The sequence below is a fragment of the Oncorhynchus keta genome, chromosome 32, assembly GCF_023373465.1.
Source record: "Oncorhynchus keta strain PuntledgeMale-10-30-2019 chromosome 32, Oket_V2, whole genome shotgun sequence".
NCBI lineage: Eukaryota > Metazoa > Chordata > Actinopteri > Salmoniformes > Salmonidae > Oncorhynchus > Oncorhynchus keta.
Genome location: NC_068452.1, coordinates 6,043,495 through 6,056,898, shown reverse-complemented (window position 1 = coordinate 6,056,898; position 13,404 = coordinate 6,043,495). Strand labels below are relative to the sequence as shown.

General features: G+C 43.3%; 1 protein-coding gene across 3 annotated transcripts; it reads left to right on the top strand.

Moving 5' to 3' along the window:
• Positions 1–15: 15 nt before the first annotated feature.
• LOC118364927 (nicotinate-nucleotide pyrophosphorylase [carboxylating]-like) lies at positions 16–13,275 on the top strand. 3 transcript variants are annotated; one of them, XM_035746752.1, is made up of 5 exons: positions 16–149; positions 11,315–11,606; positions 11,882–12,192; positions 12,466–12,597; positions 12,851–13,275. In XM_035746752.1, exons 2-5 carry the CDS (start codon positions 11,354–11,356, stop codon positions 13,064–13,066), a joined length of 912 nt encoding a protein of 303 aa, XP_035602645.1. In that variant the 5' UTR covers positions 16–149; positions 11,315–11,353; the 3' UTR covers positions 13,067–13,275. The 3 variants fall into 3 exon arrangements, with proteins under 3 accessions (XP_035602645.1, XP_035602644.1, XP_035602643.1); XM_035746751.2 differs by lacking the exon at positions 16–149 and adding an exon at positions 2,619–3,259; XM_035746750.2 differs by lacking the exon at positions 16–149 and adding an exon at positions 3,288–4,128.
• The last annotated feature ends 129 nt before the right edge of the window (positions 13,276–13,404 follow it).

Genomic DNA, 13,404 nt, shown 5'->3' with positions numbered 1-13,404 from the left:
AGAGCATCCCATCTGCGCAGTGCTGCGCAAGAGTTTGACATCATAAACGATCTCTGTTTGCATTGTGCAGTGTTATAAGTTCTAGGTTTAAGGCAGCCCCACATCCCTTTCACTTCTTGTAAGAAAACTGCATATTGCACTACACTCAGGTGAGTATGTCCGAAACCAAGCCACCACTTTGCATTTAGGAAAGTGACATCTGCTGTGCTTTAGAATGACTTATAGTTCCAGAAGTAAGATTGCAACTTTTAAGGCTTTGGGGCCAATAAGGGGGACTCTGAAATTAAATTGACATGTCAGTGAAGATCTTTGTCTGAATGAAAATTATTCTAACAGAATTGTAAAAATATATATAAATCAGTAAATTAACATTAATTTTTGTATTATAATTATTTTTGTTTGACTCGTCTCTCAGAACTTTTACGTTGCGATTGTCTGGGTAAAAAAAACAACAAGAAGACTAATACGTTTTTCAAAGCTGTAACTCAATGTGACTGATTTTCACATTCTTTGCTTAGCTTGTAAACATTACAACATGAGCAAAGGAGCAAATTCCACTTTTCTGGTGGTGCTGTCAGCTTTGAATGTCCTAAACAATCAATAAATCAAAGTCAAAGAAAAGAGGAACATTGTTACTTTTGTTAGTTATTTTGGTGGCAAATAAACATTCCTCTCCGTCAGGAATGGATCCAAACGATCCAGTTGCAGAGGGAGGTGTTTAGTCCCAGGTCCTTAGCTTAGTGATGAGCTTTGAGGGCACTATGGTGTTGAACGCTGAGCTGTAGTCAATGAATAGCATTCTAACATGGGTGTTCCTTTTGCCCAGGTGGGAAAGGGTAGTGTGGAGTGCAATAGTGATGCAAATCGGAGTGGGTCTGGGATAATGGTGTTTTTGTGAGCCATGACCAGTCTTTCAAAGCACTTCATGGCTACAGACGTGAGTGCTATGGGTCGGTAGTCATTTAGGCAGGTTACCTTAGTGTTCTTGGCCACAGGGACTATGGTGGTCTGCTTGAAACATGTTGGTATTAGACTCAGACAGGGAGAGGTCAAAAATGTCAGTGAAGACATTTGCTAGTTGGTCAGCGCATGCTCGGAATACAAAGTAATTTAGCTCATCTGGTAGGCTCGTGTCACTGGGCAGCTCTTGGCTGTACTTCCCTTTGTTGTCTGTAATAGTTTGCAAGCCCTGCCACATCCGACAAGCGCCAGAACCGGTGTAGTACAATTCGATCTTAGTCCTGTATTGACTCTTTGCCTGTTTGATGGTTCGTTCGGGCATAGCGGGATTTCTTATAAGCTTCAGGGTTAGCGTTCCGCTCCTTGAAAGCGGCAGCTCTACCCTTTAGCTCAGTGCGGATGTTGCCTGTAAACCATGGCTTCATTTACAGATATAATTTACAAACAAAGCATTTGTGTTTAGTGAGTCTGTCAGATCAGAGACAGTCGGGATGACCAGGGATGTTCTCTTGATAAGTGTGTAAATTGGACCATTTTCCTGTCCTGCTAAGCATTCAAAATGAAAATGTATGGAGTAAAAAGTACATTATTTTCTTTAGGAATGTTGTAAAGTACAAGTTGTCAAAAATATAAATCGTAAAGTACAGAAAAAAAACTACTTAAGTAGTACTTTAAAGTATTTTTACTTAAGTACTTTACACCACTGCGAACACCTGTGTGTAAGCATAACTTGGAAAGTGTAGATTTGTTGGATGAAGGCACCCCATAGCTGTATTGATCTATGCAAAACTGCTACAGTAAGTTTTTTTTTATTTGAATGATTCTTTCTCGCTGATGAAAGATCAGGGTCATATGTTTCGAAATCCGTATTGCAAGCTATGATTATTGACGTTTCTAAACATTAAATCACAGCGTCAGGATTGTAGTTCACAAGGCAGTCATGGATGACGCTAATGGCTGAGAGCTGTGGGGAGAAGGCAGAATGCTGCCTAAAATTTGAGAGCTAAAAGTATCTTAACCTTTAACATACACATATTAGTCTGAACTTGGAAACTGACATTTCCGACTTGCCAACTGGTTGTATTTATACAGGTCATATTTTTTTTGTACAACATTTTACACACATAAAAACGGCATAAAAGCCATAAAACACAGAATATTACATTGAAGTTTGTTAAAAAGTACATGTTGTTAAAACCAATAGAAACAACCATGAATAAACGTACTTTTTATTGTAAAACATCCCATCTTTAAAAGCCATTTAAAATGTGAACAAATGATAACAAAAATAAAACATTTAAGACATGAAAACATGTAAAAAAAAAAAAAGTAACTTTGTTAAAAAAGCTGTCGTCGCTCCTTTGTACAGGAACAGGGTGAGTGAGTCCTTATCAATCTCGCCTCCTCCTGCTCTTCCGACTCAATCACCGTCCTGTCCATCGGGGCCCAGAGGAGACCCCTCCCCTAGGCGCATCGCCCTAGGCTCAGCGCTGTCAGGCCGCGGCCGCCGGGACCTTGGGTGACGCTTCGCCTGGGGTCGAGGCCCCCTTTCTTCTTTACCACCCCAGGGCTTCCGTGGCTACCGTGGCCACTTCCTGGGGGGTGGTCTCTAATCGTTTCGCTACCAGCAGGTTGCGGGAGGACCACAGTGCATCCTTCAGACACGTGTAGTTTTGCAGGGCTCTACCGTGCGACCATTTTACTCGCATATTCAACTAAATGTGTGCGAACTGCAAAAGTCAAATATGAGCACATGTACGAGTTGCGGTTTATACCTGCTGTTTGTTTTATATCATGTATGTCCCGCCTACTTCCGGGTTCAAGTCCTGTACTGTTTTTGAAGTCCTGTACTGCTTTTGAATGGGCTTTCGGCTTATATAATCAAATTCTTGAAAATGGCGTCATTTAAGAAATGTTAAATAATATTTGTATTCATGGATTCATTTACCTTTAACCAATGCCTTTTATGAAGGTTTTTGAAGATAAAAAAACGCAATCAGGTAGAAGAAATATAATAAGAATAATTGTACATATCTTAAAGGACAACGTTTTCATGAATTTGTTAATAAGCAAAGATGTATTTATTTTTTATAACTAAACCAAGAGACCACAGCCTGTCGTTTCAAATGGGAACAATTGAGCCATTGTGGGCAGAAAAGCAAAGTATTGGCGCCTTCTAGCACATATTTGCATATTTCCGTAAGGGAACACCTACTCTGAAGTGCGCGTGTGCACTAACTCAATTCGCCTTTGCACTCCTTAAAACAACGCAAAAAAAATGGTTTTACTTTGGCAAAAGGTAAAGTCTACAAAACTTAGTCCACTCTGTTAGTAACTGATTTTAGTTTTGTGAACCGAACTACATTGAGATCAAATGTTTAATCGATGAGAAAGATTGCATAATGTCGGTAAAAATCCATCTCGTAGTGAGTGGAAACGCAAAGCGGATGCTTCATATTGATACATCCGGTAAGATATCTGTCTCATTGTTCTATCTGTGATTTAAGCTTGAACTCCATTAAAAATCATTACGGGCCTTGAACAAGGAAGTAAGCAGGACTTGCCGTATTCAACGCGCAGCTCAACGAGCCAATCGTAGCCGAGTTCAAGCTTGTTTAGCTGAACGCGCCAATCATAACCTAGTTACAGTCTGGAACCGCGAGCCTTTGAGACGAGTACCTTGAGTGCGCCCGTTTTGGCTCGCTACTGTAAAGGAGAATGAAGAGCATCCAATTGAATTTTAGGCGACAATGTCAACGGGATCCAGGGGAGGCCGGGTCCGAGTCTGTCAGTGATCTTGTCGGTATTGATTTTGCTGAGCCACCAGCAACACAAGATGAAGTTTCGGGCAGCAGCAGCCTTAACACTGGCGTTGCCCCCGCTTCGCCAACCACTGCCGGTGGGAAACAATACAAATACAACGCACAGTGGGAGAAAGCTTTCCCGTGGTTGCATTTTGAAGGAAATGTTATGTTTTGCAAATATTGCAAGGCCGAACCACAACTTGCAGGCAAGCTTTCTTCGTTTGTGGTGGGGAATCCTCACTTGAAGAAGGATACTGTTAAAAAGCACAACGCGTCGAAAAAGCACATTGAGTGCAGAGATATCCACATCATCAAGAGTACCAACGAATACCCGGTGACAGTTCAATCGGCTCTGAGGAGGCAGGTGAGGATTTCGGAAGATAAGAGAAGACAATTAAAAAAATTAATATAGCATGCTTGATTAGAACATGTCGACCAATGATGGCGTTCTGGGACCGGTGTGGTGACATATGCCCAAGACAACTTGGAACTCGGGAAAAAAAAAGTCAACTCATGACATCAGTTATCTTCAGGTTGTAAAGTCGGAGCTCTAGAAAGATGTCCGTGTTTCCGAATTGGAATTCGGATTTGGAATTACAGTTCAAAAGAATTCCAAGTCGGGGCTCGTTTCCCCCCAGTTGTCTTAATCGTGGCAATAGCTCGGTCTTGTTCCCAGACGTTGCATGCACCAACCAATTGTTGCGTATGTAAAAGTTGTGCTTCCGTCCCTCTCCTCGCCCATACCTGGGCTCGAACCAGGGACCCTCTGCACACATAGACAATAGTCATCCCCGAAACATCGCTCCACAAAAGCCGCAGAGCAAGGGGAACAAGTACAGCGTCATCGACTGACAAATTGCAATAAGATATGTGGTTCGCTGATACATAAAATACTTATCCAGCCCTTGTAAAATATGGCATGCGTAAGCAACGCCTGGGCAGGGGGAACGCGCCCATGTAGCTAGCCAGCTTGTTGTCCTAAAAACCGGAAAGGATTTTTTTTACGCGTGCCGCGCCAACCACTTATGAAGTCGGACGTTACGAGTTTCCTAGTTCCGACTCTTACACGTGAACGCGACATTAGGCGAACGAGCCATTACAGAATTAGTGTCTATAAAAACGCTCCGTTACCATTGATTGCAAAGGGTTGTCACTAGTTAACACAGCCACAAAGTCATAAACCCATTTTATTCCTACAATGTATTTTCTTAATCTGATTTTAAACCTAACCTTAAACCACAATGCTAATCGTATGCCTAACCTCAAATTAATAGCAAAAAACGACTTTTAGTTTATAGACAATTTTGACTTTGGCTGCGCGATCAAGTGGGTGGGTGAAAAGTGATTGCATTCGTTTTGGAACAGGGATGCCTCCCCGGCGTGAGTCAGGTGACCCGCTCTGGTCAACGGCGAGTTCGGCTCAAAATGTACGTGTGGTCATGACAGCTGCCAACTCTCACGCATTTGACCGCGAGAACACGCATTTGACCCTCTTCTCTCACGGCACACCTCGATGTCACGCATTGAAAAGTACTGCATTAATTTGTCTAATTAGTCCATTGTATAGTCCGCGCGTTAACTGTTCAACTGTGCTCCAAATCGTCTTGAAATCAGAGCATCTGCGCCTGCAATTTAACATCACGAGCGGAACCTCTATCATTGTCTTGTCTTGCCACAGCACTGTGAACCATATCTAGCGGTTCAAATTATGTTAGGGATCAAGGGGATTGGATGCATGTTTTAAAGAAACGCCCCTCGAGATTAGAGTGGCGATGAATGGAGAGAGAGAACATAGTCTGCTGAGTTTATAAAACTGTAAAAAGACCTGCATGGCAGTGCTGTTTTATGTACAATGTTGTCCACAAATGAGTTGCTCCTGTCCCTGTTATTGCAGAATGCAGCCTTTTGACAGCATGTACTAAAATCGATTTAAAACCACACTGTTTGTAACTATGAAAATTATTTTGTCAAACAGATTGTGAACCAAAAACGGTCAATTTGATTATACAGGGATGACAATGAATATAACAATAATTTGGTTAGAGTGTCTGGAGATTTGATCTTTTTACTTTATTTAGTCTGATCAGTAGAACAATTCTCATTCTTAACAATGAGCTACAATATAGAGTAATTACTGTGCTTTTCAGAAAGAACACTACTGTTATTCCCCACAGTTATTAGTATTCCACTTCCCAGTTTTACCCATGTAATCACATATTTGAAATAGGATATGTCTACTTGTCTTTGAAAATGAATTATATTAGGCTATACATTATTGCTGCCATTCAAACAAATAAGCATTTGATATTAAATGCTCCAGCAATCAAATGTTATTTGGGATTTTAGTATTGTGCACATGCTAGGCAGAGGTGACAAGGGGACTCACTACTCCTAAGCACATCATATTTTGTCTAGTTGGCATAAACCACCTGAATATTGATATTCATTAGATTTTTAGGGGAGATTGGGTGATTTTTAACCACTGCCATCAACCATTAATATTACAATTTCCTGTGCAGAGCCTTGGTTCACTGTTTCTAGCGTTTGCCTGTCTCCCGATCTCATTTAATTACTGTCTGAATAAAGTGTCAAACCCCCCCAAAAATAGGGACACTTTTTTTTATTAGCGTTCTTTAAATGTTATCCCCCAAAAATCTCAGTGACAAAATCGTTGCATTTTGAGTTTATTTTCATTTCATTTCCAAAGCATCCTGAATACACGTGACCTGTAAGAAAGGAAAAAAAACTGGTCATGGGCCTAAGCCATGTCAAAATATGTAGAATTGCAGGAAATTAGATTTAAAACAGTACAATTTTCATGGGGGAAGACCCCCAGTCCCCAATCTAGGGGTTGTGCCAGGTGGCAATGTATATTTAAATAGCTAAACTCACTCCAAACTTTCTTCAAAAGTTGGCAGTCCTGTAATGAGTAGGATTCTGTGTTTTCGCCTGCAAAAGTGATTGCTTTGATAAAAATGCTTCATCTGCCTTTTATGGAAAAGCGATGTATATTTCTGAACGATAGACCATGCAGCCCTGTTGACAACATGACCGGAGCAGCTCGGATTACAGTTCGATTTGAGAAGAGCACTCCTCCTTCACTACTTTCCCCCGTTCACCTCACAGGCCATAGACCGGTTCACCTCGGTTCAGCTTAATCCTTAATCGAACACTGCTATTGCAAAGAGTGCTCCGTAATCCGTAAGCCCATTGGGCAGAGCTAGGCATGTTGCTTGTGAACTGGGACACATTTTATTACTGAGATAGGCCTCTTATTTTAATGGTTCTGTGTAGTTCATCTCATATATTTCAGACCATGTGTTTTGCAGTTAATTTTGTCTATGACTTAATAAGTCAAATATCTTTGAGTAGTAAACAGGGAAACAAGTTCCAGACACTTCTCAATAGAAACTGTTCTGCCTAAGGGGGGCGCTGTTTACCTGAATTCTTTGGATTATCTGGTGACCACCATTCTTCCTGAATAAATTTAGCTCGTTCACAAGAGACCTGATATTAAATTCACATTATTGTAATTAACCCTTGTCATAGACACACTTTGTACTTTTCACAACAAAAAAAGACTGCCATTGTGAATTCATTGTACAGTGGGGCAAAAAAGTATTTAGTTAGCCACCAATTGTGCAAGTTCTCCCACTTAAAAAGATGAGACCTGTAATTTTCATCATAGGTACACTTCAACTATGACAGACAAAATGAGAGAAAACAAATCCAGAAAATCACATTGTAGGATTTTTAATGAATTTATTTGCAAATTATGGTGGATAATAAGTATTTGGTCAATAACAAAAGTGTATCTCAATACTTTGTTATATACCCTTTGTTGGCAATGACAGAGGTCAAATGTTTTCTGTAACTCTTCACAAGGTTTTCACACACTGTTGCTGGTATTTTGGCCCATTCCTCCATTCAGATCTCCTCCAGAGCAGTGATGTTTTGGGGCTGTTGCTGGGCAACACAGACTTTCAACTCCCTCCAAAGATTTTCTATGGGGTTGAGATCTGGAGACTGGCTAGGCCACTCCAGGACCTTGAAATGCTTCTTACGAAGCCACTCCTTCGTTGCCCGGGCAGTGTGTTTGGGATCATTGTCATGCTGAAAGACCCAGCCACGTTTCATCTTCAATGCCCTTGCTGATGGAAGGAGGTTTTCACTCAAAATCTCACGATACACGGCCCATTCATTCTTTCCTTTACACGGATCAGTCGTCCTGGTCCCTTTGTAGAAAAACAGCCCCAAAGCATGATGTTTCCACCCCCATGCTTCACAGTAGGTATGGTGTTCTTTGGATGCAACTCAGCATTCTTTGTCCTCCAAACACGACGAGTTGAGTTTTAACCAAAAAGTTATATTTTGGTTTCATCTGACCATATGACTTTCTCCCAATCTTCTTCTGGATCATCCAAATGCTCTCTAGCAAACTTCGACGGGCCTGGACATGTACTGGCTTAAGCAGGGGGACACGTCTGGCACTGCAGGATTTGAGTCCCTGGCGGCGTAGTGTGTTACTGATGGTAGGCTTTGTTACTTTGGTCCCAGCTCTCTGCAGGTCATTCACTAGGTCCCCCCGCGTGGTTCTGGGATTTTTGCTCACCGTTCTTGTGATCATTTTGACCCCACGGGGTGAGATCTTGCGTGGAGCCCCAGATCGAGGGAGATTATCAGTGGTCTTGTATGTCTTTGCTCCCACAGTTGATTTCTTCAAACCAAGCTGCTTACCTATTGCAGATTCAGTCTTCCCAGCCTGGTGCAGGTCTACAATTTTGTTTCTGGTGTCCTTTGACAGCTCTTTAGTCAGGGCCATAGTGGAGTTTGGAGTGTGACTGTTTGAGGTTGTGGACAGGTGTCTTTTTTTATACTGATAACAAGTTCAAACAGGTGCCATTAACAGTGTGGAGTGGGCCTCCCGGGTGGCGCAGTGGTTAAGGGCGCTGTACTGCAGCGCCAGCTGTGCCATCAGAGTCCCTGGGTTCGCGCCCAGGCTCTGTCGTAACCGGCCGTGACCGGGAGGTCCTTGGGGCGACGCACAATTGGCCTAGCGTCGTCCGGGTTAGGGAGGGCTTGGTCGGTAGGGATGTCCTTGTCTCATCGCGCACCAGCGACTCCTGTGGCGGGCCGGGCGCAGTACGCGCTAACCAAGGTTGCCAGGTGCACGGTGTACCCTCCGACACATTCCAGGTTGGCTTCCGGGTTGGATGCGCGCTGTGTTAAGAAGCAGTACGGCTGGTTGATTTTCTGGACACATGACTTTCAACCTTCGTCTCTCCCGAGCCCGTACGGGAGTTGTAGCGATGAGACAAGATAGTAGCTACTACAACAATTGGATACCACGAAATTGGGGAGAAAAAGGGGTAAAAAAACACCAAAAAAAGTGGAGTGGAGGACAGAGCCTCTTAAAGAAGAAGTTACAGGTCTGTGAAAGCCAGAAATCTTGCTTGTTTGTAGTTGACCAAATACTTATTTTCCACCATAATTTGCAAATAAATTCATTAAAAATCCTACAATGTGATTTTCTGGATATTTTCTCTCTCATTTTGTCTGTCATAGTTGAAGCGTACCTATGATGAAAATTACAGGCCTCTCTCATCTTTAAGTGGGAGAACTTGCACAATTGGTGGCTGACTAAATACCTTTTTGCCCCACTGTATGTTTTGTACAGTCTGATTTGGACATTTTGTTCTCTGTTGTAGAGCAAGTAAAATAAATACTTACGTAAACTGGAAGCGTGACTAATAGTTTACTGGAGGTTGAGATCTCTTTATGTCTTGAGGTGTCCACATACCTCCCATCTGAAACAGTTCGGAAGAGTTTGTGTGTGTTTGTCTAAGCCCCTTTATCGGTGATAGGTTAACAATAGGGATTATTCAATGAGTCTTTGTCATTCAACGATAGATGACTAGTTTTCATGCACATTTCATTGAGAAATACTGCAAACATCTTAGATGTAAAATTGCATGACTTTTTTTGCCTGACTTTATGACTGATTTTCTTGAGTCATTTTAGATAAATTCTGAGGAAGTGTATACTGGCTACGGCATCTCAAAATGGACAAACAGTACTATTGCTGTTTTTTCCCCCTTGTTTTTCAAGCTAAGGTCTTTTTAAGGGAGTGTGCAAGCACACTCGTTCGGTTCAGCTAGGAGCCAGCCGAACTGAAGCATGCCGACACCTTTACCCAGTCTGTTTGGGGGAGGGGTTAAGTGAACAACTTACATTAGTGAGTGCATACATTTTCATACGGGTCCCCCGTGAGAATCAGACCCACAACCCTGCCGTTGCAAGTACCATGCTCTACCAAGTGAGCCACACGGGACTGCACAGATGCTAGACCGTGGAATCACAGTTGACTTGTAGTATTTTTGATACTTTAAGTATTTATTTTATTGACAAGTTGTGTTGAACACAGGGTGTACATGTGTCCACTGTCCAAAGAACCTCACTCACTGCCTCATCAGCTGGGAGCTAATGCATCTTCAACTACCAGCACTTAAGGAATTAGTCCCCTTGGTTAACCCCAACAAAGGCTAAATACTAGGCCTAAAATGGCAACAAAAACACTTCCAATTGTTACATGACTTCAGAATCTGTAGAATATAAAGAGTTGTAGCGATGAGACAAGATAGCACGAAAAAGGGGGTAAAATTTATTTTAAAAATAAATAAGGATAGAGCAACAGTCTCTTTTCTGGTCAGTATTAAATCACGGTCATATGTGACCAGCAGGCTCAGACAATATCGATAGCTAGGCTATAGTGGATAGCCAGATTTAAAACACCTCAAGACCCTATGGGTCAGATGGCTTTTCATAAAGATGTCATGGTAAGTAAAGAAATCCATGTTTCTGTGTGTGGGGTGGGGAGGGGGGGGACTGAAGCAGTGGATGCAGTAACAGGCAGATGGAGGGGGGGCCAGGCACGTCCAGGTGTAGGCCAGGGTGCCCTTAGCTGTTGTCCTGGGAGACGGAGAAATAGAAAAGAGGGGTTAGTGATGGCTTTTTCAACATACTTATTAGGTCATAGAACAAATTGACTGCAATGTACTTGACTCAGATATATTAGCATAACTACACAGAACCACCGCAGACCCATTATAAAATGAGATTCTATCTCCGTATGATATCCCCTTACTAAAATGTGTCCAAGTGCACGAACAACATGCCTAGCTCCGCCCTCTGGGGTGGTGTTTACAGAGCATTCTTTGCAATCTGCACTCGTAACTTGTACCAGGGTCTCGAGTTATATCACCACACAGACTGGGATCAGAAATCGGCTCTGGCATTTCTAACACACCAGCCCCCGTTGAGGCTCCCACTACGGCCAATTTCTTTCCCCCTCGACACCGGCGTTCTTTGTTTGTGGTGAATCTTTAACCTGAAGACGGACACTGTTGCAAAGCACATTGATTGCAGGGATTCATTCATACCAGAACGCAGGATATTTTGTAGGGTACAAATAAACTACAAACTGTTAACTATCATCAGTGGATAGCCAGATTTAAAGCACTGGAGCTAACCCCTTTCTCCATTTTTAACAGAACAACTTTCCGGCGTCACATTTTACCTCGCCTCTCAAGATGACGACTCCTCAGTATGACCTGTCAAACACGCTCCCTCCCCACACACTGACCCGGCTGGCACGGGAGTGGCTGGCAGAGGACACACCAAACTTTGACCCTGCAGGGCTGTGTGTGGGATCACATGAGGTCGAGGCCAGGTTGCTGTGCAAAACGCCGTGCAGCGTGCTGGCGGGCAGGCCTTTCTTCACTGCGGTCTTCACTGAGCTCAGCTGCACTGTGGAATGGGCACACAAAGAGGGAGCACAGCTGGGTAAGAGACCAACTTATGAGCCTGGTCAAAAAAACATGCGGGAGGGTTTCGAGAATACACAGATACCTCACAAACGTGATGACAATACACCTTAACTCTGATCACACTGCCAAATTCATTTGGAGAAGGTAATGGGGAAACAAGCTTTGAGTTTGGCATTCACAAAATTCCATTGGAATAGATTCCAACTGATTACAATCTAACCATTAAATACAGTTCACTCACATGATGTTTGTAATTTTAGGTAAACTCTACTTTGACCTCACCTCCACCAGGTCCGGATGCAGTGGCCCAGACTGCTGTGGTCAGAGGCCCAGCAAGGTGCGTCCTCCTCGGGGAGAGACCGGCCCTCAACTGCCTGGCCCGGGCCTCGGGGATAGCCACCCGCTGCTCCCAGCTACAGAGCGTCGCCAGGGAGGCAGGCTGGCATGGCCATGTGGCTGGCACGCGTAAAACCACCCCTGGGTTCCGGCTGGTGGAGAAGTATGCCATGCTGGTGGGCGGCGTGTCCATGCACAGACAGGACCTGAGTGGGATGGTGATGCTGAAAGACAATCATATATGGGCATCAGGGAGCATCACACAGGTAGGCAGGAGTGGATGTCTCAAACTGTACATTTGACATCAACCTATACTAGGATGTGGTTGTCGATTCCTCTGTAATCCTTTTACAAATGCATGAAAATCAGAGTGCAAGAATACATGTAAGTCTTTCATATTCCAAGATGTACCATTTAGATCTGGCATTTTTCTCATATGAGAGCTGAAGTTTTCCCCTCTGTGTATTTTGAATAGAGATTCATTTTGGCATTCTGATAGAGAACTGATTTGATGTAATACCTACCTGTGGGTCTTCCAGGCGGTGAAGGACGCCCGCTCGGTGTGTGGCTTCAGCAGTAAGATCGAGGTGGAGTGCGGCAGCCGGGAGGAGGGCCGTGAGGCGGCCACGGCAGGCGCCGACATCGTCATGCTGGACAACTTTAAGCCACAGGTGAGACTGATGAATGACGTCCCAAAGACATGAGGGAAGTAAATGTAGAAGAGGTAGAGACGTACTGGAGGGTTTGCGATAAAGCAGAAGACATATTTCCGTTGCACATTCATGTACTATCAATTAAGTAATATTCTTCTTCCTCCTGTATGTCAGTGCTGTGCATTTCATTCAATCGCTTCTTTCCTACACGGTCTCTTCCTGCACTCGTCCCTCCCGGCCTCTATTCCTCTTCTGTCCTTTCCTCTCTCAGGAACTCCATGCGGCAGCCCAGCTTCTGAAGGAGGAGTTCCCGTCTGTGCTAATCGAGGCCAGTGGAGGGGTGACCCCAGACTCCCTGCCCCAGTATCTCTCCCCCCATGTGGACATCATCTCTCTGGGCTGCATAACCCAGGGCTGCCCCGTGGTAGACTTCTCCCTCAAGGTTCAAAAGCCGGTTGCCTTTCCAATCATTTTCGAATCACAGTAACTGTGGCAATTCAGGATTTTTGTCAATAAAGTGAAAATAAAAAGCAACGGTCAATTTCCTCACTTTTGATCCTGGAGATGATCAAGAGAAGAAATCAAATCCAGGAATGTTACATGAGATTTAAAACTGACATTCAGAGATGGTGACTGTATAATTTCTATGATGCGTACAACTAATTTAGAAGTCATTATTAAAACTGTGAAGTAAGACTGTTCCCTCAGTTTCTTTTGTCCCAAAGTTATCTATTATATGGAATATACTTTAGAATCCCAAATCTTTATGATGCACTGGAAGAAAAGATGACAAATGAGTAACTAAGTTCCTATACTATTAAACCT